The sequence below is a fragment of the Balaenoptera musculus genome, chromosome 8 (assembly GCF_009873245.2).
Source record: "Balaenoptera musculus isolate JJ_BM4_2016_0621 chromosome 8, mBalMus1.pri.v3, whole genome shotgun sequence".
Classification (NCBI taxonomy): domain Eukaryota; kingdom Metazoa; phylum Chordata; class Mammalia; order Artiodactyla; family Balaenopteridae; genus Balaenoptera; species Balaenoptera musculus.
This window is the reverse complement of record NC_045792.1, coordinates 78,748,739-78,774,159: the sequence shown is the minus strand read 5'-3', so window position 1 is coordinate 78,774,159 and position 25,421 is coordinate 78,748,739. Positions and strand designations below refer to the sequence as shown.

General features: G+C 39.3%; 2 protein-coding genes across 2 annotated transcripts in view; both read left to right on the top strand.

Annotated features, from left to right (window-relative positions):
- LGR4 (leucine rich repeat containing G protein-coupled receptor 4) overlaps positions 1 to 10,395 on the top strand; it is a 97,840-nt gene extending 87,445 nt beyond the window's left edge. Inside the window, exons 13-18 of the mRNA XM_036860345.1 lie at positions 696 to 767; positions 2,762 to 2,833; positions 3,088 to 3,213; positions 4,061 to 4,176; positions 4,432 to 4,515; positions 7,929 to 10,395. Of these exons, the coding sequence (XP_036716240.1) occupies positions 696 to 767; positions 2,762 to 2,833; positions 3,088 to 3,213; positions 4,061 to 4,176; positions 4,432 to 4,515; positions 7,929 to 9,205 (1,747 nt within the window). The 3' untranslated portion in view covers positions 9,206 to 10,395. The remainder of the gene's footprint in view (positions 1 to 695; positions 768 to 2,761; positions 2,834 to 3,087; positions 3,214 to 4,060; positions 4,177 to 4,431; positions 4,516 to 7,928) is intronic.
- A 4,003-nt stretch (positions 10,396 to 14,398) lies between these two features.
- Positions 14,399 to 25,421, top strand: part of CCDC34 (coiled-coil domain containing 34) — a 37,256-nt gene continuing 26,233 nt past the window's right edge. The window contains exons 1-2 of the mRNA XM_036862503.1: positions 14,399 to 14,774; positions 19,525 to 19,660. Coding sequence (XP_036718398.1) covers positions 14,443 to 14,774; positions 19,525 to 19,660 — 468 coding nt within the window. The 5' untranslated portion in view covers positions 14,399 to 14,442. The remainder of the gene's footprint in view (positions 14,775 to 19,524; positions 19,661 to 25,421) is intronic.

Here is a 25,421-nt window from a genome sequence, read left to right as displayed (position 1 = left end):
CTTTGACTTACTCTTTTTGCTATGGTCTATGGTTAATTCATTGAGCCTTTCCTATTGTAAATAAATGGCTTTCATATTAAGATCTTAGAAATTCACATAATCAGATGTTCCTATGAATAAATATCCAATGGTACCAAGTGTGTTCATGCGACCAGCATTTATTTGGCACCTGTCAGGCATTCTATGAGATGGTATGGGAGGAGGGCGGTGTATATGAAAAACCAACCAAACAAAAAACTGGTCCAGATGTGGATATCTACAGTGTAGCTATAAAGGACAGCTCTGGTGGGAGTTGACTGAGAGGTCAGGAAAGGGAGGAACTTATACTCCCACGTTTTATCTCCTCCTTCCTCTGACCTTCCTTCTGTGGTACTTGGTATGGTTGCATTGTCTTGGGTCCTTTCTCACTATGTTGTCTTCCTGCTCTCACGCCTGTGTGGAGTTGGTGAAGAATTTAGATAGTGTACCTTAACTCTCAGTGTAATTTTGGATGAAATACCAATTAGTCTAGCCCTTTCATCTTCTAGACGAGGAAACAACAGTTTGTTTTACTTTCAACAAGATCAATTAATGTTACTCATGAATGAATGTTTAAACTTAGAAAAAGTTTAATTAAGAAATGTTATTTTTCAAAATAGAAAATATTTTCTCTCTTTTTTTCTTTCTTTCATCTTTAATTCTTATTCTTTTTTTAGTTCTTTGCAACGTAATCAGATCCACCAAATAAAGGAAGATACTTTTCAAGGCCTGACATCCCTAAGGATTCTGTAAGTTCCTCTGTGATTTTTTTTTTTTTTTAAATTTATTTTTATTTTTATTTTTGGCTGTGTTGGGTCTTCATTTCTGTGCGAGGGCTTTCTCTAGTTGCGGCAAGCGGGGGCCACTCTTCATCGCGGTGCGCGGGCCTCTCACTGTCGCGGCCTCTCTTGTTGCGGAGCACGGGCTCCAGACGCGCAGGCTCAGTAACTGTGGCTCACGGGCCTAGTTGCTCCGCGGCATGTGGGATCTTCCCAGACCAGGGCTCGAACCCGTGTCCCCTGCATTGGCAGGCAGAGTCTCAACCACTGCGCCACCAGGGAAGCCCAGTTCCTCTGTGATTATTAAAGACAAATAAAATTTTTGTTAAACTGTAAATTAATGTATCCTTATAATTCCCATGTTAGTAGATATACTTAAATATAGGATTTATTATGCATGAATGTTTTTCAAACTTTACCACATGGTACTTCATAAATAATTTCCTTTCAGCATTTTTTCACCTTAGCTAATTTATGAGATTGCCCATTTGTGAGTGAAAAAGTATAATGTGTATAGCTTGAGAAACGCATCTTGTGTGTTTTCAAGTCATAATAATGAAGTTTGTCAGTTCGTTAGGGGCTGGGTGGGCAAACTATAGCCGGTGGGTCAGATCCAGCGTGCCTCCTGTTTCTGTAAATTAAGTTTTATTAGAACACAGCCCTGCCTATTTGTTTAAGAATTGCCTAAAGCTGCTTTCACCATACTAAGGCATAGTCAAATAGTTGCAGTAGAGACTGTGTGACCCCCAGAGGTGAAGGATATTTACTATCTGGCCCTCTACAGAAAAAGTTTGCTGACCCCTGCACTGGGGTACCTATCATGGCAAACACAGCTAATATGCAGTCGAAGCACTCATTTAAAAAGTGATTTGTATTTGAGTGCATATTTGTGCCCGGTACTCTATTAAGCACTTGGGAATACAGAGATGACTAAGACAAACCATGTCTTGGCCTTCATGCAATGCACAAGACGCAATACACTAAATAGGGAACAATTTTTTTTTAATACAGAAAAGAATTTGAAACATTGACAGTGAAGTGAAATTACATATACTAAAATCATGTTTTCCAGTAGATCCCCATTAAGAAATTAAACATGCATCTACTAGAAAAATACTTTATTGGTAGTTGGGTTGCTGGACCTCTCCTTGTTGCTAACAGGCTTCCTGTGGGTCTGGGCAGTAGTGGGGAAGGGGACTGGCTCCCAGCTGCCATCACTTCTAGAGCGCTGATAAGTGACAACAATGAAAAGCTAGCTGGCCTTTTCATGATTTGGAACCAAGTCTGTCGAATTTTCCTGTTATCCAGGAGATGTGTCATGGAATGAATTTAACCTATCTTTAAATTTCCATTAAGGCTCCGTGTAAGTGTGGTTGCAGATTATTTCTCTGTTTTATTAATTCTGTAATATCAGAATTCTTCAATATCAGAATTCTTCAGGGTGTGTTCCTGAATATAGTATATGGCTCTGGTGTTGATATGGTTTTTATTTCCTGCTTGGGGAAAGAATGATATCTGAAGCCCTTCTGGAATGCTCTTGTTTGCATATTGATTATTTGTCTTCCCTCACGGCCTTATCACTAACCTTTGAGAAGGCAAATAACCTGAAGCCTGTTTTTATTTTCAGCTTTGTCAGGAGCTGTGCTTTTCCTCACCTAGTTAATAGTACCAGAAGTTATATCATATCATTTATATTTTTGAACTAGTATCAGAATGATAAGGTGGAGAAAATTCACAACTGTTTGAAACAGATGCCAGCTAGCATTACTGCTCCCTGGAACACGTTCCAAGAAATATTTGGCTGTGAAGGGAAGGACTTTAACATAAACATTAAAAATGTTGTTGAACAAGATTAAAGATCTTTGTTATCTTATCAGGGATATTGTGACTACAGCAGATTCTAAAGTGTAGTCTGCATTTGGAATGTATTTCAAAAGAGTAACAATTGATTTTTATAATTGCAGAGATCTGAGTAGAAACCTGATCCATGAAATTCACGACAGAGCTTTTGCCAAGCTTGGGTCAATAACCAACCTGTAAGTTTCATGCAGCAAGATCATGAAAGTAGTGACCAGTCTGCAGAAACTTGTGTTTCAGCATTGTCCTACCCAAATCATTTTCTCTTTTTAGTGTTCCCTTGTATAAATGCTAACCTGCTATGATGTAGTGGCAGCTTCTGAAATGGTTTTCACACACCTAAACCTCCTCTTAGAGCTCTGATACTTGTGATGTTAACGCATGTACAGATTTGTGTCTTAGGAGTTAATTTGAAGTCTTATTCACATTTTAGAGATATAAGTTTCAATGAATTAACTTCATTTCCAACGGAAGGCCTAAATGGACTAAATCAACTGAAACTTGTGGGCAACTTCAAGCTGAAAGAAGCCTTAGCAGCAAAAGACTTTGTTAATCTCAGGTGTGTTTTTGCTTATTTTTCTTTTTTGTGGAAGTTTTGGTAAGGCTCCAGATTATAGAGTGTCCTGGGGTTTTTTTTTTTTTTTTTGCTGTGGTTCCCAGATTTTCTGGGAGGCTGTCATTTAAGAGTATTTTCAACCTCAGTCCTCACAAACTTGGAAAAAAATAGAACATGAGCATTAGTCCATAGTTGTTGAGAACATGAATTGCAGACCATGTTGCTGTCAAAGAGATAATCTAGCCCTTCATCAGAATGGTTTTGTATATAGTGGGATTTGTCATTTGCAACAAGATGGCAGAAAGCACATGTGAACCTACAGAAAATTGATACAATGTGATAATACTTCACAGAGACATTAGAGTTAGAGAGGGGACCTCACTAGATGTAGTAGAGAGGGGACCTCACTAGATGTAGCAGAGAGAGGGTTTGGGAATATTATTATGGGAGAAGCAAATAAATATTTTCATTATACTTATATGAACAAAGTGAATTCATTTAATGTTGTAAAGTCACAAATGACCTGGGACATTAATTTTAAATGAAACTACCAGTTTCATATGATAAATTGGGTGTGGTTAATTCATTTATAAAAGGAGTCTGATAAGATTTCACTTTAAATTGCAGTATTGCTATTAAATTTTAAAGATGGCTTGATTCAAATTGTTTTTAAAAGCATACCTTATATAAATGGAGAAACTCATGGTGTCATCTGATACCAGAGCTTTTTAACAGATGAGGAAACTAAGTCCAGAGAGGATAATGACCAGCTTAAAGTATTTACTTTTTACAGAACAAAAGCATGTCTGTGAAGTTGGTATTTCAGTATAGATTTTGCCATTTTTTCCAGGTCTTTATCTGTACCATATGCTTATCAGTGCTGTGCATTTTGGGGTTGTGACTCTTATGCACATTCAAACACAGAAGATAACAGGCTCCAAGATCACAGTGTGGCAAAGGATAAAGGCAAGTGCATGAACTTTTGAAAATAGAACACAGCATTAATCAAAGTCTCTGTTATTGTAATCAGTTTGCAAAGGATCAATGTGAAATCTGTGGAGAAAAATGGCTTTTGTGTACTGTGTTCCTGACATCTTTAATATGTTATTAAGCCTGGTGCAAGCTGAACTTACATCATGTACAAGAGAGAAGACTGCAGGAAAAGATGGGTCTTTTGAACTGCCTGAACCTTGAATTAAACAGTTTGTGTTATATATTCAGGTCCCACTGACCTAGCAGTTGTCACCAGCAGTGCTGAAAATGAGGAGCACAGTCAAGTCATTATCCACTGTACACCCTCGACAGGTAAGCCCAACACATTTGACTGCAGTTTCTCGCTTTAAACAAACATTAGGCAAATATACCTAAAACTTCCAGGGAGAGATGTGATTTCTGTAACAGGAGTGCAACTCGATGGTTTCATAAGGCCTGACTCAACGTGTGGTCTGTATACAAGGAGCTTAGGCATCTCTTGCAGAATCTCAGGCCCAGACCCACTGACTCAGAATCTTTGTGTTAACAAGCTCCCCAGACGAGAGTTAGGCACGTTAAGGATGGGGAGGCTCTTTCTTCATGCAACTTTTACCCTAGGTCTAGTTCTAGAGGTTACTGTTCTGTAAGGATTTTTAGTGTTACCCTTTTTTTTTTTAATGAAACCTTGCCATTACTTTTAAAAAAATTATTTATTTATTGGGCTTCCCTGGTGGCGCAGTGGTTGAGAATCTGCCTGCCAATGCAGGGGACACGGGTTCGAGCCCTGGTCTGGGAAGATCCCACATGCCGCGGAGCAACTAGGCCCGTGAGCCACAACTACTGAGCCTGCGCGTCTGGAGCCTGTGCTCCCAACAAGAGAGGCTGCAATAGTGAGAGGCCTGCGCACCGCGATGAAGAGTGGCCCCCGCTCGCCACAACTAGAGAAAGCCCGCGCACAGCAACGAAGACCCAACGCAGCCATAAATAAATAAATAATTTTTTAAAAAAAATTTATTTATTTATTTATGGCTGCGTTGGGTCTTCGTTGCTGTGCGCGGGCTTTCTCTAGTTGTGGCGAGCGGGTTGCCATTATTTTTCTTTCTGTTTTATTTCGTTGAACTTCAGTAGACTTGGGAAAGTTATTAAATTGACACCACATATTTGGTCAGGCCTGTATTCTGCCTAATCTATCAGAGAAGATGGATTTAGAATTTTACTGTTAAAGACAAATTTACATAATGGCTAAATTGTGTACTATGAAGTAGATTCCTCTTTAATATGGTCACACAGGATGATCTGGACATTAATTTTATAACTCAGAATCATAAATATTATGGATTCTTTAATGATTACTACTGAATTGTGAGCTTCTTCAGAGGCTGTGTATGTGTTCTTTTAATACTTAGCACAGTGCCTGGTGCAGAGAATAATCTTAAAGTGATCAGCTGAGTGAATGGGATTAACAAGAATCATTTATGTCTATGCAGTTCTTTAGTTTCTGTATTGATTGGTAGGAGTTAAGGGGTCACTTGCCCTGCTGCGGTTCTTGTGTTGGAGAATGTACATAAGGAAGGGAACGTCTTTTTTTTTTTTTTTTTAATATTTATTTATTTATTTATTTATTTATTTATTTATTTATTTATTTATTTATGGCTGTGTTGGATCTTCGTTTCTGTGTGAGGGCTTTCTCCAGTTGTGGCAAGCGGGGGCCACTCTTCATCGCGGTGCGCGGGCCTCTCACTATCGCGGCCTCTCTTGTTGCGGAGCACAGGCTCCAGATGCGCAGGCTCAGCAATTGTGGCTCACGGGCCCATTTGCTCCGCATCATGCGGGATCCTCCCGGACCAGGGCTCGAACCCGTGTCCCCTGCATTGGCAGGCAGATTCTCAACCACTGCACCACCAGGGAAGCCCGGAATGTCTTTATTAAAGGGGAGTCTAAACTTGAATATGCAGAGATTCCGTTTCTTCCACACTGATTTTACACCTTGGGGGTCAACCAGGAGGAGAGTTGGTCTGAGCTCATCTCCCCAGGTGGCAATAGGAGTGAAGTGCAGGTCTGCTTCCTCCACTCCGCTCACTTGTAGTATGTAGTAGCACAGAGACAGCCATGTGCCGACACAGAAGCAGGAAGTGGAGGAGAGCAGGAACCTTCTTTTAAAACTGGAGGAAGCAGCAGGTTTCCAAAGACAGACTGGGTGGAGCCGGCTTCCCAGGCTTTTGAGGGAAAGTAATTCCACCCACTAATCAGACACTTTCCAAAGGGTGTCCTGTTCTCCCAGGTCGGATTAGCTACTCCTAGTTCTTTGTAGAAGGAGGAGTTCAGATACAGAGATAAAGGTGAAAGGTTCCTCTTAACACTTCCCTGATGGGGGAATAAAAAAATTAATTAGAAAAAAAATTTTTTTTTAAGTTTCTTGAGTCAGATCGATACAAATGGTGCAGAGCTGGCTTGTTCGGTCTGTGAATATCTCAATGATTAAGTTGCTTTCTGGGATGTATCAAACTTCAGGACAATCCAGAAACATAAATTAGAACGTGTCTTTTGGGCAATTGCAGTACATAGTTTTCTTATGCTCTGTAGACAAAATTTTGTTTTTCTTCACTACACTAACTTTTATTTTTTTTAATATTATTATTATTTTTTAACATCTGTATTGGAGTATAATTGCTTTACAATGGTGTGTTAGTTTCTGCTGCATAACAAAGTGAATCAGCTATACATATACATATATCCCCCATATCTCCTCCCTCTTGCGTCTCCCTCACACCCGCCCTATCACAGCCCACTAGGTGGTCACAAAGCACTGAGCTGATCTCCCTGTTTTCACTAACTTTTAAATAAAACAGTTGTCCTTTGGGACATAACTAGCATGCCAGTCAGTTGCTAGAACGTACAACTCAGCTACTAAATTAGTTCTTGCAATCCTAGTTTGTTATGCAGGGTTTTATTGGACATAGTTTTACATTACTAGTTAACATTGGTGCGATTTGGCTCTCATACTGTCTGAATGACCTCTGTCAAGTCAACCAAACACTTTGAAATCTCAGTTTCTCTGGATGAAAAATGGGGATAATTATACCTATCTTAACCTGCTTCATCAGATTGCTTTTGAAAGCTATAAGAAATGTGTAAAAAATATATGTATTATACATACAATATGTAATTAGTATAAAGTATATTAGGAACTAGGAAGGAAGAAGAAAAGGACCTGACATTTACTGAAGTCCAACTATGTACCCAGTAGCCCGCTTAAGTACCTTGTGTATGTAATTTTACTTAAGCTACACAACGCTGTGAAATAGGTGTTATTATCCACAAGTGAGAAAATGAAATTCTTAGAGGTTTACGTTGCCCTCTCAAGTAAAAGCAGCAAGTTATGAACCCTAAACTCAAACTCTAGTATATCTGATTGCGAGCCCTCAGTTTATGAAGTACCTTTCAGGTACTAGACACTGTGCTATGTATATTAACTTAGGTATAAGAAAAAGTGAAAATTTTCTTTTAAATATCATTGTATGGTTTGCCAAATAGTTAATAAAAGAAATGAAATAAATATATATTAAAACAACATATTAAAATAAATTTTTAAATAGCCCAGTCCAATGACTAAAATATCTAAGAAATGGTAATCTTTTCAGTTTGGATCAGTTCAATTTGGTAGTAGATTATTCTAGTTTCTCTCTCAAGCCATATCATATGGAATATGGTCTTTTATAAATTGTCTTTTCTCTCTTTCATTTTAGGTGCTTTTAAGCCCTGTGAACATTTACTGGGAAGTTGGATGATCCGTCTTACTGTGTGGTTCATTTTCTTGGTTGCATTGTTTTTCAACCTGCTTGTCATTTTAACAACATTTGCATCTTGTACATCACTGCCTTCCTCCAAATTGTTCATAGGCTTGATTTCTGTATCTAACTTATTCATGGGAGCCTATACCGGCATCTTAACTTTTCTGGATGCTGTGTCCTGGGGCCGATTTGCCGAGTTTGGCATTTGGTGGGAGATTGGCAGTGGCTGCAAAATAGCTGGGTTTCTTGCCGTTTTCTCCTCAGAAAGTGCCATATTTTTATTAATGTTAGCAGCCGTCGAAAGAAGCTTATCTGCAAAAGATATAATGAAAAATGGGAAAAGCAATCATCTCAGACAGTTCCGGATTGCTGCCCTTTTTGCTCTTCTGGGTGCTGCAGTAGCAGGCTGTTTTCCCCTTTTCCACAGAGGAGAATATTCTGCATCACCTCTGTGCTTGCCATTTCCCACAGGAGAGACCCCATCATTGGGATTTACCGTAACCTTAGTGCTGTTAAACTCACTAGCATTTTTATTAATGGCCATCATCTACACTAAACTCTACTGCAACTTGGAAAAAGAAGACCTTTCAGAGAACTCACATTCTAGCATGATTAAGCATGTTGCTTGGCTCATTTTCACCAACTGCATCTTTTTCTGCCCCGTAGCGTTTTTCTCGTTTGCGCCATTGATCACTGCCATCTCTATCAGCCCCGAAATAATGAAGTCTGTTACTCTGATATTTTTCCCATTGCCTGCTTGCCTGAATCCAGTCCTGTATGTCTTCTTCAACCCAAAGTTTAAAGAAGACTGGAAGTTACTGAAGCGACATATTACCAAGAAAAGCGGATCCGTGTCGGTTTCCATCAGCAGCCAAGCTGGTTGTGTGGAACAGGATTTCTACTACGACTGCGGCATGTACTCACACTTGCAGGGTAACCTGACTGTGTGTGACTGCTGTGAATCCTTTCTGTTGACAAAGCCAGTGTCCTGCAAACACTTAATAAAATCACACAGCTGTCCTGCCTTGGCAGTGGGTTCTTGCCAAAGACCGGACGGCTATTGGTCCGACTGTGGCACGCAGTCTGCCCACTCTGATTACGCAGATGAAGAAGATTCCTTTGTCTCGGACAGTTCTGACCAGGTGCAGGCCTGTGGACGAGCCTGCTTCTATCAGAGTCGAGGATTCCCTTTGGTGCGCTATGCTTACAATCTCCCAAGAGTTAAAGACTGAATCAGTGTGTTTGTGACTGTTTCCCCCATCAACCCAAATCACAGTGTTTATAGAATGAACCCTAGTCTGATCTCTCATCTGGGAAGCACTTCTGTGATCACTGCCTGGTGTCACTTAGAAGAAGGAGAAAGGCGGCAGTTTATTTCTTAAACCAGACCTTTGCAAGGAACAAGTGCCTAAACTATCAATGGATGAAAAAATGCAGTGTCCAAGCAATGTGTAGTCTATTTGAAACAAATGTATAACTTGAAAAAGATTCTATGTATATCATAGCAATATAGCGTTAGGTTTTTCTGATCCATAAGAAGCAAATTTATACCTATTTCTGAATTAAGCACAAGATAAAGAACAGCTGTTAATATTTTTTTAAGAATATTTTAAATGGTGATTTTGTATAACCGAAGAAAAAGTCTTGCTAATTTTACCTAATGTTTCATCATTAATCTCAGGACAACTTACTGCAGGGCCAAAAAAAGGGATTGTTTCCCAGATAGGACTATGAGGGTGCATGTAGGCCTCATCGTCTTGCATTTTCTAATCCATCTCTGACATAATAGAATCATCGATTTTGTTTAAGAGATTTAAGTCTAAAACCTGAAGATGTTTTTAAAACAATATTAACAACTGTTAGATTTTAAAAGAATAACCAAACACATTTGTTTTCAGTCATTATACACTGCTTTGTTTCGATCACAGTAATTTTTTCTTCAGTGTTTTGTGATCACGCTATTAGGAAAAAGTAAAGGGCTCATTGCTGTGTGAATTAGATTTGGCTAAACTACTTACGTGGGACTTTAATAGTATCTGAGGGATTCGATGGCTCCGTGTAATGTTCTCACTGATAAAACATGTCCTAATATCCTTGGAGCTATCAGTATTTTCCAGTTTTGTTGGTATGTAATCTACCTGTAGTTTAAATTATACAGAAAGTAAATTGTGGCAAGTGATTTCATTTAGTTGGAAGAAATTGGGAGTAATTATGACACAAAGCACTTACATTTATTTCTTAGTGAGCTGGATTCTCCTGAACCTATACTATTACATGGAAGCTGCCATACATTTTCCCCCTTTGATTTACAAGAGCCTGTGCAACAGCTCAGAAACTGTGTTCTTGTGAGACAAGCCAAATATGTCACTAAGGAAAAAAAAAAAGGCATAAAGCTTAGGCCTATGTCTTTAAAAATCAAAAATTTTACTTGATTCTCACCTATGGACTTTTGACATGTTCACTATGTGGAGTCTTCAAGTTATAAATGTTCAATATGTTCTTTGAACAATATGCTAAATCAGTAGCAAACCCACTGCCATATTAGTTGTTCAGGAGATACTAAAAAACATTAAGCTAGATTGCAGTTTAAAAATTAAACTGTATATAATGTGCATATAATGAATTTTTATCTTATGTAAATTATTTTTAGAACACAAGTTGGGAAACGTGGCTTCTGTTCATTTCGTTTAATTAAAGCTACCTCCTACACTATAGTGGCTGCCAGTAGCAGAATGTTAAATTGTGGTTTATATACTTTTTGCATTGTAAATAGTCTTGGTTGTATATTGTCAGTGTAATAAAAACAGAATCTTTGTATATCAAAATCATGTAGTTTGTATAAAATGTGGGAGGGATTTATTTACAGTGTGTTGTAATTTTGTAAGGCCAACTATTCACAAGTTTTTAAAATTGCTATCATGTTTGTATATTTACACATCTGATAAATATTAAATCATAACTTGGTAAAAAAATCTAGCTAAAAGTTTTTTTTTTCCAAAAGTCATGTTACTGAATACTTTCATTGCATTCATTTAAAAAATAGAATAGCAGATATCTAAAATATGTGGTAAACTGTGCTATACATACGGTAGGAAACACAATATTGTATGCAGTGTGTTGAATTATTAAAGTTTCTGGAAAGCAATCTATTTTGCCTTAATTTATACTAGGTATATTAATGAATTTGCTTAGTGTTAAACTAAGCAAATTGAAGTAAAATATTTTTAAGAGTATTAGAAGAAATGTTGAGAGGACACTTTGCTGAAATTTAGAAGTGAGGTTTTATTCTATCTTAAGTCTGAACCATACTCATGGAAAACAAACTGTGAAATTTAAGAGGATACCATCAATTGGATCTTATTTAAAAGCAAATTATTTAAAAAACTGCATGATTCCAGATATAGTCAATTGCTCAAATGCAGTAGTCCTCCCTTTCTTCCCTTATCTGAGGTTTCACTTTCCATAGTTTTAGTTGCCTGTAGTCAACCGCAGTCCAAGAATATTAAATGAAAAATTCTAGAAATAAAAAATTCATAAGTTTTAAATTGCACACCCTTCTGAGTAGTGTGATGAAATCTTGCGCTGTTCTACTCTGAAACGAATCATCCCTTTGTGCAGTGTATCCTGCCTGTTAGTCACTTAGGAGCTGTCTCTGACTATCTCAGTGCTTGTGTTCAAGTAACCCTCATTTTACTTAATAATGGCCCCAAAGCATGAGAATAGTGATGCTGGCAATTCAGATATTCTCTTACTGTGCCTAATTTATAAATTAAACTGTATGGGAAAGAAAACATAGTATACGTAGGGTTTGGTACTATCTACAGTTTCAGGCGTCCACTGGGGGTCTTGGGACACATCCCCTGTAGATAAGAAGGGTCTATTGTGCTTAGAAATAATTCAGTATTGACAGTCATCAAGCCCTCATTTTACAGATGGGAAAATAGAGGGCCTAATGAAATTTAAGTGAATACCTGACACATACAGCAAATTAGAACCCAAACCAGCACCCAGTTCCCCTTAATTTGAGATGTTTTTTGTTTTTGTTTGTTTTAAACTTCAGTATATGTTTGGAACTCCCATAACCAAAAGTAGAATACTATAATTACCCCTCCTCCCATGCCCTAGGCCCTCACTGCCCATACCCAACATCCAGCTTTGGCAGCTGTCAACAGCACATGGTAAATCTTGTTTCCCCTTCATCCCATTCACTCACCTTCTCTAATCCCTCTGCTCCCTGGATTATTTTGAAGCAAACCTAAAACAAATTGTTTCATCTGAAAATATTTCAATATGTCCAGGGATACATTTTTTTAAATTGGGTAATATATTGCCATAGGACTCACTGATAATGATGTTATTTTTGAAACAAAGAGATTTTCAAGCAAGGGTCACTCTTCACTTACACAAGTTTACAAAGCAAAAAATAGGAATTATCTCAAATATAGCATGAAAGTGAAAATAAATGAGTAGTAAGAAGTTACTAAGTTAATACCCTGAAACTTAAGGGGAGAGGCCCTCTTTTGAGCTTATTTATACATTTTATATAATGCACCCAAACTTGATGATGGTTTCTGTCCCAGTAATGAAAAGGCGCTGTAAGAAAGGAGACCACAGGACTTGATTATGTTGAAGCACTGGCACCAGCACCAGCACCAGCGGCTCTTAGCCTCTTAGCTCCAGGATTGTTACAGCATAATGCAGTAGTTGGTCATGATGATGATTCTGAGGCGTCAAGGGCATAATTGTTTAAAACATTTTAGATCCCATAGCAAGAGGTTACAGTGGGAAAGTTTTGGAGTTTGAATGATACAAGTTACCATTTACCATTTTCTTTTGTCTGGTCCTGTGCTAGAAGCTTTGAGAATTAATAAAATATGACTGGGAGATAGATTATTTCTCTATTTTACAGAGGAGTAAGTCAGAACTTGGACAGGCCAAACAGCTTGTTTAGGGAAAACTAGCAAATTAAGAGGAAAACCATGGATTCAAATACGGGTCCCTTACATACTAAAACTTGGGGTTTTTTTTTTCCCCTACTATGCTTCAGTAATGTGGGGTGATGTTTGTTGGGAATAGCTTCTCAAGTTTACCCCCTTATGAAGCCCTAAAGTGGCCCAGGGTGATGCTGTTGTTATTGATTCGAGAGATGCTCTCCTAAAAGGTTTTAACCAGATACACCAATATTGAGTAATTGGGATAGAGAATGAAAACTCAAGCCATTTTATTCCTCCATCAATTCTATCACTCATTTCAATTGCTCTAGTTTTCTTCCATTTTCATTGTTTTTACTGAAAATTTTAACAAAATTTACATTCCATTTAAATAGTTTTAACCATATCATATTTTATTAACCATAGCTTCTGTCTTCTGGATTGCCCTTGGTTACTATTATTTCTACTGTATCTAATTCTTTGGTGTCAAATTTTGCAGATCTAAATTTCATCTAAGATTTCATATCACTCTTTGGTCAATGACAAATCCTGTGTGCTGTTTTAGCCATTGTCAGTTTTCATTGTGTGATATTTCTACAGCAATATGCATTATGAGCTGGATAAAGCCCATTTATTTAGAAGTGTACACAGTTTTGTCAGCATGCAGGAAGGAACCAGCTTTTTAGTACCTATCACCTCTTCCTTACTACCTTCATCCCCATCCCCAATCCCTGAGAAGAGTGCTCCTTCCGAAGTCCCACAAAATTTTTTCATTCCTCACAAAATGCATATAACAGAATATTTTAACGGTATGGCTCTTCACCACAAAAGAATGAGGAGCTTGTAACGGCAAGGCTTGTATTTTATATGTCTCCAGTGCTTAGCACAGACCGTAGTACACTAGAGCCTTCAGAAAGGCCCCGATATTCACATGCACTAAACAAACGAGTTCCTGTAAGATGCTAGGCAGACGAAGGGCTACCAAAAACAATGAAAGATTGTACCAAAAGTGCATTCTTAGATACACCTGTGAACTTGGATAAAGTTCGCCCCCCACCCCCTAAAATACGGCCGTGTGTGGCCGTGTGCTGAGAGAAATCACGGCTGATCCTTGCAACCCTGACCTTGTAATGATACGGGGTTAGTTTTGGCTTCTGCTTTTCCCCCCAAAAGAATCTGCCTTACTCAGTGATAGCACATTTCCTGTACCAAATGAACCACAGCAAACAAGGGACGGGCCCTCCAAGCTGTCAGCCGGGAGCGGGACCTTATCCGTGAGCGGAGCGCGGGGTTAAGTCAGAAGAAGCAGCGCAGGTCCAGGCAGGGGAGGAGGGAGGGCGGCCAAGAGACTGCAGAGCGCAGGAAGCCACCGTCCACAGGGCTGGACAAAGCCCAGGCGGCCTCTACGCGTCGCCATGGCAACGCGAAGTCAGCGCCCGCCCGGATTGGCCGCGCCGCCGCGCGCGGGGCCTGCTGGGAGAGCACGTCCCCGCCGCCGCCGCCGCCGCCGCCCTGCCGGTTTGAACTTGGCGGGCTCCATGTGGGCTGTGGGGCGGTGGGGGCCCCTTCCCGACTCCCGGTTCTTGGCCGACTGCAGGTCCAGGCCTCGGCCCTCCTCGGGCTCCTTCTCCGTCCTCATGGCGGGCGCCCGGGGGCAGGGGCTAGAGGCGGTGGAGGTGCGCTCGCTGTCGCCGCCGCTGAGCTGCGGCTGTTCCACCATGTCGCTGTTGTCTCCCCTCGGCCACCAGAGCTTCCCGTTTGACGACGACGACGGTGACGGGGAGGAGGAGGTAGATGTGGACGAAGATGCTCATGACTCAGAGGCCAAGGTGGAGAGCCTGAGAGGAATGGAGTTACAGGGGTGCTCCAGGTAAACCCGAGGCCGCCGGCCGATACAGCCCCTCTCAAGATTCCTTAGACCCTTCTAAGTACTTTCCTCTGGCGGCCAAACACCCTCTTGTCTTCCCTCTCAAAGGCTGCACGGGCACCTGCATCTACAGGTGCTGCTCCTTTTGGCACATAGAGTCTGGGCCGGTTCTTACACGTGACCACAGATTTATCATCGTTCTTAATCCTTTTTCCTGAGAATGTGATGATTCCTACAGTCTCGCTCCCCAGAGAAACGCACCTAGTCTTAAACATAAAATCTTGCTACAATTTCAGGAGTTTTATGAAAACTCAGAAAACAGACTGGGGACACTAGAACTCTTGTCCAAACCCTTAACACCAAAATGTGGTTTACCGCACCTTAGTGATACCTGGAGCTATTTTGAAAAAAATCTGATTGTCAGTGAAGTATGTTGTAGTAAGCAGTATACTTTTTATGTCATAGATTAAGAGCTGAAGCTTGGAGGCTAGCAATGTCAACTTCAGCATCCAGAGACAATGTTGGGTCTGCTCTGAGCACTTAACAGTAGAAAAGAAGTCACTGACTCAGAGAATGTTAGAATCAAAGGGATTATTAAAGCCATTTTAATTTATTTATTTCTAAAGTTCATTAGGCAGACATTTAGTCTGTGCCATATGGGGCCCATAAACAAGACAGGCATTGTCTCTACTCTCATGGAATTAAAGCCTACATCCAGCCACTCATTTTACAGGTAACAAAACTGGCTCAGAATACAAATAAAAAGTCTAATTCAAAAGCATACACCTAGTTATTAGCAAAGCTGGGCCTAGTCCCAAGGTATATTGATCATGTTTTCTCTTCCCTATGCTACGTGCCTATTGTTGGGTATAAAGAAATAGGAGCAATGGGCCTATGCCTGCGGGAATATCTTTTTCTGGGACAGACTTAGTGATGCAGGTCCATTCTGAGGTAGACTCATTATGTCATCTAAAGGAAGCATTTACAAGTTTCTGATTGTCAAGCTGCACAAGGCACAATACAGGAGAGCTAAGAAATACAGACCAAAGAACCCATGCTTTATGTGTAAGCAACCAGTTAAACCCCTTTGCTCTAAGACATGCATACAAAGAATGAGTAAATGGAATATGGAACCATATGAAGTGACTCACATACACAGTTACAACAGTGAGTCTCTTAAGAATGAAAAGTAAACATTAGTACTTTGGTAGGAATGGAGATCAGTAAGAGTAACCAAGCAATTCACTTGTCCAGACTGGTTGTAACAACAAGAAACAGTTTCAGGAGTCCATTTTCATGCGGGCCTTTGTACAGATTCTTCAAGATTGAGTTGGTCTCAGTGATTTTTAAAATAAATGTTAAGGCTTTGGAAAATACCTTCTAAGCCTAATCAGCAGGATTAAGCAATGTAGACAATTTAGCAACCCAAGGAATGATGGCCATCAAAACTACAGCTCAGCTACTGAGACCTTGCATTAGCTTCCAAGAGCCAAAGCCCTGACCAAATGGAGCTCACTACAAGAGGAGCCAGTCATATTTATGTCAAACCTCGGCCAAAGCCCGAGTGAGCTGGTAACACCCCAGGGCCATAGCTGTCTTCCTTATCACAGTTCATCCCCTCTGAATCAAGGCGGTGGGTAAGATGTGGTCTGGAGACAATGCAGGAATTGTCAAGCCTGTGTGTGGCAAGTGTCAGATGCTTATTAGGTGTTCAATAAACATGTGCTGAAGGAATGCCTATTTCCCACCTCCTAGAGAACAGATAGTTGTGGTGATTGTTTTCAAATGCTTCAGAAAACCCAGCACTTCTTTTCAGGAAAGAGAAGTGTTTAGAACATTGCCTTGTTCCTCCTCCCTACCTCTGGCCTTTAGTTGGTGCCCTGGCAGTTTGGGGGTGATGGGATGAAGAGAGCAGGTGCCTGAGCCGTAGTCCAGCCACAGTTCTGGGCGGTGAGCAGCCTCTTGTGGACCAGAGCGTGGAATTTTATGCCTTTTTTTTTTTTTTTTCCATCCTTCACCTGCCGCAGGGATCTGACTGTGGCAAAACTAATAGGGTTGAGGCTTTTTTGGGATAGACTCAGGCACCAGCTGCATGTGATGGGGTTGAGCTGCAGGTATTTTAGGTGTATAGAGCTGTGCTTAGAGGATGCACTGACCTTCAAGTGTGTTGGATAGCACTGAGGTAAAGCTCACAGGTGACTTCAGACAAGATAATGAGAAATATTTTCCTGGAGTCTTTTATAATATGCATTGGGCCTGCTGTTTGTTCAGCTTTATCCTGGAAACCCATTAGGAAACCCGTGCCTTAATAAACGTCTTGGTCATAAACAGCTGCTTATCAAGCCTCTCTTGATTATGAGTAGAGCTGTAGTATATATGCCACACATTTTGAATATATTTGTTAAAACTGATGAGGCAAGAAATGTAATATTTAAAGTGTCATTTTAAAAAGAAAACACTGATCTCACTGATTTCTTCTTTCAACAAACATTTCTTAGGAGGCAACTATATTCTAGGCCCTAAGCTAGACTCTTGAAATAAAAAATGAGTTAAGACATGTTTTCCGTCTGTTAGGAATTCATGGTTTCTGGCAGAGATGGACAAGTGACAGAAAGCCTAAGGCACTAAGTCCAGATTTTTTGCAGAATGAGGCAATAAAGATTAAAACCTGAGTTAAATCTTAAAGGGAGAGTAGGCATTAGCTATACTCCTCCTAGTACTACTAACTGACATGTTCCAAATGCTTCCTGAGTGCCCGGAACTGAGCTAAGTGCTTTAGTGTGGATTGTTCATGCCACAGTACCTGTGAGGTAGCCACTACTATTTTCTCCACTTAACAGATGAGGAACAGAGGCTTAAAGAGGTTAAAACATGTACATAGCTAGGAAGCAGCAGGTAGAGATTCACCGAAATGTTTTACTCCCAAATCTAAACTCTTACTTTGGCCGTGTGTGGAGGTGGAGGAAAAGAATTTCAGAATTTTAAGCAAAGCTGCAGAGCACAAGGGCGTGGCATATTCATCAACGTGCCTAAGTTCAATAAGACTGAAATGTAGAGTCCAGGTCAGCTATTGGTGGAAGAAGAAGCTGGAAGAGAAGCAGGGCCGATTCATGGGTGTCAGGCTATGGAGTGTGGATTTCATCCTGTGGGCAGAGGAGCACTGAAGAATTTTGAGATGGGGAGTGACGTGTCGGAAGGATGCGTTTGAAGGATGAATCTGGCAACAGTGGAGAATAGTTTGAAATGGAAGGAGAAAGGCCGGTTATGACCAGACAGCAGTTGTGAGGTTGTAGAAGAGAAGAATGGCTTGAGAAAACTGAAAGAAGTAAAATAGACGGGATGAGGTTATTATATGGGTGTGGGACCTAGAGGTACCAGATGTGGACGGGGAGCAGGAGTCAGAGATGTGGCTTCTGGCTTGGCTGACTGGGTGGATGTTGGCACTTTTCACCGAGGTAGGATTATAAGAGGAGGAGTGAGATTCTTCTTGACGGGGAGGGTGGTGAGTGGGTGGTAGATGATTAGATTTGCTTTAGACTGACTGAGTTTGGTATTTAAGTGGAGCTGTCTATCAAATGGTTGAAAATGAAAGATTGGAGCTGAGGAATGCCTGACCCAGGCCTCATCAACACCTAATGACAGTTGAAGCTTTGGGAGGGTGAGGTGGTCTGCAAGACTGAGAAGGAACGATATACGGGAAATAAACGACACATCAACAGTGTCCCTTTCCCACTAGAATACAAATTCCATAATGACATGGATGAATGAAGAAATAGCAGAAAGAAACCAGTAAATGGAAGCTACAAGGCAGAAAAAGCTGAGCATGGCAGTGGGTGAGGCAATTGGTTGCCTGAAGCAGGAATGTTAGAGACAAAGAGGGGCTGAGTCTAATAACATAGTGTTTGGAGCTGCCTCGGGTCCTGAACAAGCTTTCTTTCCATGGGCGCTCATGGTTCAGCTTTTCCTGTTTTATGGGGCTTGTGTATCTGGCCAAGGCACTGTGTTCTTTATGTACATATGTACTCGCAGTACTTCTCCTCCCCTCTTCTTTTGAGCTTGAGTGAGTGCTTACTTTTCCACATACCCAGAAGAGACAGATGGACAGAGGTTCGTGGTGGAGACTATGGTAGGAGGTAACCCAACTCTGGGGAGCTGTGGAGGACACCCTACCCGAGAACTGGCAAAAGGGAGTCCCCCAAAACATGAAAGAATACAAGGACCATATATTTGTGATACCTTTTTATTTCAACACAATTTCAAACTTACAGAAAAGTTGAGAGTGTAAAGAACTCTGTCTACCCTTCACACCAAAACCTCAATTGTTACCACATTAGCTTTACCATCCTCGCTGTGTAGGTATGTATTCTTCCCTTCGTGAAGTATTTAAAGGAGGAAAAGGGAAAAGTCTGCTTCAGGATCTGGTTAGAATCATGTGTTGTAATTAGTAGTCCAGATATAAGATTTTTAAGAATAAAAAAAATTGTAATTGAGGCAAATGGACTGGGTGTGATTTTAGAAGATGAGAGAATTCAAAGGCAGTCTGAAGGATAAACTAATTCAAACATTGGACTTTCTGTTCATGGTTTTTCAAGTGTATATTTATATATGATTAATTCAGCATATTTATATATAAAAATCACAGTATTGTAAATATGTCGTGGAATTCTCCTTTCATTGTACAGCTAAGTGATTTTGACTGTTAAGCCAAAGAGTTTTGAGTACAAGTGCTGTAGTATCCTCTCTTTTGCAATAGTGTAGTTGGATCCGAAGATAACCAAGAAGAACAGAAACAGGTGCAGTTACCAGAAAGCAGCCTGACACCGTGGGAAGTGTGGTTTGTTGGCAAAGAAAAAGTAGAACGTGACCGTCTGCAACAGAAGGCTCTAGAGGTAAAACTAGACAGTATTCTTTCTATTTAATCCATGAGCTCACAAAGTAGAGCTGCTGTCAAAATTAAAATGTTAGTGTTATTATCCCTCACAACAGACTTTTTGCATTTTCTTGTATCAGTTTGCTATATTGATATTAATAACTTACTGGAGAAATAATACATGTTCATTATAAGAACATTTGGAAAATACAGCTAAGCATAATTAGGAAAATGAAAATCTCTATGAAATTTTATTTTATTTATAATATTTTCAGGGGAAAATGAAAATTGTCCCCTGAAGATAACTATGGTTTGTTTTTGTTTTTGTTTTTTTAAAATAAATTTATTTGTTTATTTTTGGCTGCAATGAATCTTCGTTGCTGCACTTGGGCTTTTTCTAGTTGTGGTAAGCGGGGGCTACTCTTTGTTGCGGTGCGCAGGCTTCTTATTGCAGTGGCTTCTCTTGTTGCGGATGGAGCATGGGTTCTAGGCGCGCGGGCTTCAGTAGTTGTGGCACGCGGGCTCTAGAGCGCAGGCTCAGTAGTTGTGGCGCACGGGCTTAGTTGCTCCGCGGCATGTGGGATCTTCCCGGACCAGGGCTCGAACCTGTGTCCCCTGCATTGGCAGGCAGACTCCCCCAGCCACTGTGCCACCAGGGAAGTCCCCATAACTATTCTTAATATTATGGCATATAGCCTTCCACATTTTCTTCTATGTAAGTTTTAAAAAACATATGTGCAAATGTATATTCATATAGTGTCACCATATGTACATTTAACTAAAGTCAGCTGCATATACTAGGTAAAATTTTTAAGAGAAATAAAAATTGAAGTAGAGGCTGGAAATCTACCCCCATATCACTCAGAGCATGTGCCCCAGAGTGAGTTTGTGCTGGGAGATGGGAATCTTCTGGGCTTTCAGGTTTTTTCAGTTTCTCTTTGCCTCCCTGCCTCACTTGTAGACATTTTTGTATTTGTGATTCTCTCTGAACTCTGTCCAAACTCAAAAAATAGTTTGAGATACATTTTCACATGAATCCGTCATTCTTTGAACTCTTATCATTTGCTGTTTAGAACCTAGCAGCCAAATAGATTTGGATAGTTTGACATCCTCCAGTATCTAGACCAACTGAATTCTCTCTATCCAGACACAGAAACCAGGTAGATTTGAGTGGTGAGGGATATGTCTTGTTTTTAATAAATAGGATCACTCTTTTGTAACCTGCTTTTTTCTGCTTATTGCATTATTAATATGTTTCTGTATCATTAAATATTTTTATAGCATCACTTAAAAATGGCTAAGATTAATAAAATATATTTAGAATGTATTGAATATATAATAGAATATAGTTAACCAGTTCACTATTGTTGCATATTTAAGTTTACTCTAATCTATTACTATCCCTGTTACTGTAAAATCCTTGGAATTGAAACTTTGCCCTCCATGATCTTCTTGGAGTAAATTTTCCATTTCAGTTTTGAAACTAGTTGTTCTTTCTGTGATGGCTTTCTAGCCAGGTAGGCAGTCTTGGCATGATTCAAATGATTGTAGAAACCAGTACATTCTGCAATTTCCCTATTGCAGTGTACTTTGTATTCTGAATACAAATTTATTCCTGGAAAAGTACACAGTAGTACTTGTTTCTACTTAGAAGGGCACAGGACTTGAGAAAGACCTTATGGCTTGATGTCAGGCAGGCTTATTTAAACTTTTACACTTCCATTTCCTCATCTCTACAGTAAGGATAAAATAATGCTATCTGGTCACAGGGTTTTTTAGAGCAGCGGTCCCCAGCCTTTTTGGCACCAGGGGCCAGTTTCATGGAAGACAGTTTTTCCACGGATTTGGGGAGGGGGGGATGGTGCAGGCGGTAATGGGAGCGATAGAGAGCAGCAGATGAAGCTTTGCTCACTCGCCCACCACTCACCTCCTGCTGTTGCTCCCGGTTCCTAACAGGCCGCGGACCAGTACTAGTCCACAGCCCAGGGGTTGGGGGACCCCTGGTTTAGAGGATTAAATGAGACAAATTATAAAGATGGCTGGTGTTTTTATTGGTATTGTTGTTGATATCATTGCTAGTCACAGTCTTTTTCTTTCTCTTTTTTATTGAATTATGGTTGATTTACAATGTTGTATTAGTTTCAGATGTATAGCAAGCTGATTCAGTTTTATATATACATATGCACACATATATATACATATTTTCAGATTCTTTTCCATTATAGGTTATTACAAGATACTGAATATAGTTACCTGTGCTATACAGTAAATCCTTGTTGCTTATGTATTTTATATACAGTAGTGTGTATCTGTTAATCCCAAGCTCCTAATTTTTCCCTCCCCCATCTTTCCCCTTTGGTAACCGTAAGTTTGTTTTCTATGTCTGTGAGTTGATATTTCTGCTTTGTAAATACATTCATTTGTATCATTTTTGTAGATTCCACATATAAGTGATACCATATGATATTTGTCTTTCTCAGTCTGACTTACTTCAGTCTGATAATTTCTAGGTCCATCCATGTTGCTACAAATGGCATTATGTCATTCATTTTTATGGCTGAGCAATAGTCCATTGTATGTGTGTGTGTGTGTGTGTATATATCCCACATCTTTTTTATCCATTCATCTGTTGATGAACATTTAGGTTGCTTCCATGTCTTGGCTGTTTGAAATAGTGGTGCTGTGAACATTGGGATGCATGTATCTTTTCAAATTAGAGTTTTCATCTGTTCTGGATATATACCCAGGAGTGGAATTGTTGGATCATAGGGTAACTCAATTTTTAATTTTTTAAGGAACCTCCATACTGTTCTCCATAGTGGGTACACCAATTTATATTCCCACCAACAGTGTAGGAGGGTTCCCTTTCCTCCTCACCCTCTCCACCATTTATTATTTGTAGATTATTTGATGATGGCCATTCTGACCAGCGTGAGATGATACTTTATTGTAGTTTTGATTTGCATTTCTCTGTAATTAGCGATGTTGAGCATCTTTTCATGTGCCTGTGGGCCATCTGTATGTCTTTGGAGAAATGTCTATTTACATTTTCTGCCTATTTTTTGATTCTGTTGTTTGTTTTTTTTGATATTAAGCTGTATGAGCTTTTTGTATATTTTGGAAATTAATCCCTTGTTCGTTGTATCATTTGCAAATGTTTTCTCCCATTCCATAGGTTGTCTTTTCATTTTGTTTGTGGTTTCCTTTGCTGTTTATATAAGCTTTTAAGTTTAATTAGGTCCCATTTATTTGTTTTTGCTTTTATTTCCATTACTATAAAAGACAGATCCAAAAAAATATTGCTGCAGTTTATGTCAAAGAGTGTTCTGCCTATGTTTTCCTCTAAGAGTTTTATAGTATCTGGCTTTACATTTTGGGCTTTAATCCATTTTGAGTTCATTTTTGTATATGGTGTTAGAGAATAGTCTAATATTATTCATTTACATGTAGCTGTCCAGTTTTCCCAGCACCACTTATTGAAGAGACTGTCTTTTCTCCATTGTATATTCTTGCCTGTTTTGTCAAAGATTGATTGACCATAGGTGCGTGGGTTTATTTCTGGGCTTTCTATCCTGTTCCATTGAACTATATTTCTGGTTTTTGCACCAATACCATACTGTTTTGATTACTGTAGCTTTGTAGTATAGCCTGAAGTCAGGGAGCCAGATTTCCTCTTGCACTGTTTTTCTTTCTCAGGACTGCTATTGGGGTCTTTTGGCTATTTGGGGTCTTTTGTATTTCCTTACAAATTTTAAGATTCTTTTGTTCTAGTTCTATGAAAAATGCCATTGGTAATTTGATAGGGATTACACTGAATCTGTAGATTGCCTTGGGTAGTGTAGTCATTTAGACAATATTGATTCTTCCAATCCAGGAACATGGTATATCTTTCCATCTGTGTGTATCGTCTTCGGTTTCTTTCATCAAGGTCTTATAGTTTTCTGAGTACAGGTCTTTTGGCTCCTTAGGTAGGTTTATTCCTAGGTATTTTACTCTTTTTGATGTGATGGTAAATGAAATTGTTTCCTTAATTTCTCTTTCTGCTCTTTCATTGTTAGTGTATAGACATGCAGCAGATTTCTGTGTATTAATTTTGTATCCTGCAATTTACTGAATTCATTGATGAGCTCTAGTAGTTTTCTGATAGCATCATTAGGATTTTCTATGTGTAGTATCATGTCATCTGCAAACAGTGACCGTTTCACTTCTTCTTTTCCAATTTGGATTCCTCTTATTTCTTTTTCTTCTCTGATTTCTGTGGCTGGGACTTCCAGAACTATGCTGAATAAAAGTGGCGACGTGGACATACTTGTCTTGTTCCTAAATCCTAGAAGAAATGCTTTCAGCTTTTCACCATTGAGTATGATGTTAGCTGTGGGTTTATCATATATGGCCTTTAGTTTGTTGAGGTAGGTTCCCTCTAAGCCCACTTTCTGAAGAGTTTTTATCATAAATGGGTGTAGAATTTTGTCAGATGTTTTTTCTGCATCTATTGAGATGGTGATACGGTTGTTAAGTCTTCAGTTTGTTAATGTGGTGTATCACACTGATTGATTTGTGGATATTGAAGAATCCTTGCATCCCTGGGATAAATTCCACTTGATCATGGTGTATGATCCTTTTAATGTATTGTTGGATTCTGTTTGCTAGTATTTTGTTGAGGATTTTTGCATCTATGTTCATCAGTGATACTGGCCTGTAATTTTCTTTTTTTGTGGTATCATTATCTGGTTTTGGTATCAGGGTGATGGTGGCCTCATAGAATGAGTTTGGGAGTGTTCCTTTCTCTCCAGTTTTTTTTGGAATAGCTTCAGAAGGATAGGTGTTAACTCTTCTCTAAATGTTTTATAAAATTCACCTGTGAAGTCATCTGGTCCGGACTTCTGTTTGTTGGGAATTTTTAAATCACAGTTTCAGTTTCAGTACTTGTGATTGGTCTGTTCATATTTTCTATTTCTTCTGGTTCAGTCTTGGAAGACTGTACCTTTCTAAGAGTTTGTCCATTTCTTCTAGGTTGTCCATTTATTGACATATAGTTGCTTGTAGTAGTCTCTTATGATCCTTTGTATTTCTGTGGTGTCAGTTGTAGCTTCTCATTTTCATTTCTAATTTTATTAATTTCAGCCCTCTCCCTTTTTTTCTTGATGAGTCTGGCTAAAGGTTTATCAATTTTGTTTATCTTTTCAGAGAACCAGTTTTTACTTTCATTGATCTTTTCTATTGTTTTCTTTGTGTCTATTTCATTTATTTATGCTCTGATCTTTATGATTTCTTTCCTTCTACTAACTTTGGGTTTTGTTTGTTCTTCTTTCTCTAGTTGCTTTAGGTGTAAGTTTAGGTTGTTTATTTGAGATTTTCTTGTTTCCTGAGGTAAGATTGTATTGACATAAACTTTCCTCTTAGAACTGCTTTTGTTACATCTCAAAGCTTTTGGATCATTGTGTTTTCATTTTTGTTTGTCTCTAGGTTTTTTTTTTCATTTCCTCTTTAATTTCTTCAGTGATCTATGTTGAGTAACATATTGCTTAGCCTCCACATGTTTGTGTTTTTTACACTTTTTGTTCTTGCAGTTGATTTCTCATCTCATAGTGTTGTGGTCAGAAAAGATGATTGATATGATTTCAGCTTTCTTAAATTTACCAAGGTTTGCTTTGTGGCCCAGCATGTGATCTGTCCTGGAGAATGTTCCATGTGCACTTGAGAAGAATATGTAGTCTGCTGCTCTCGATGGAATGTTCTATAAATATCAATTAAGTCTATCCGGTCTAAAGTGTCATTTA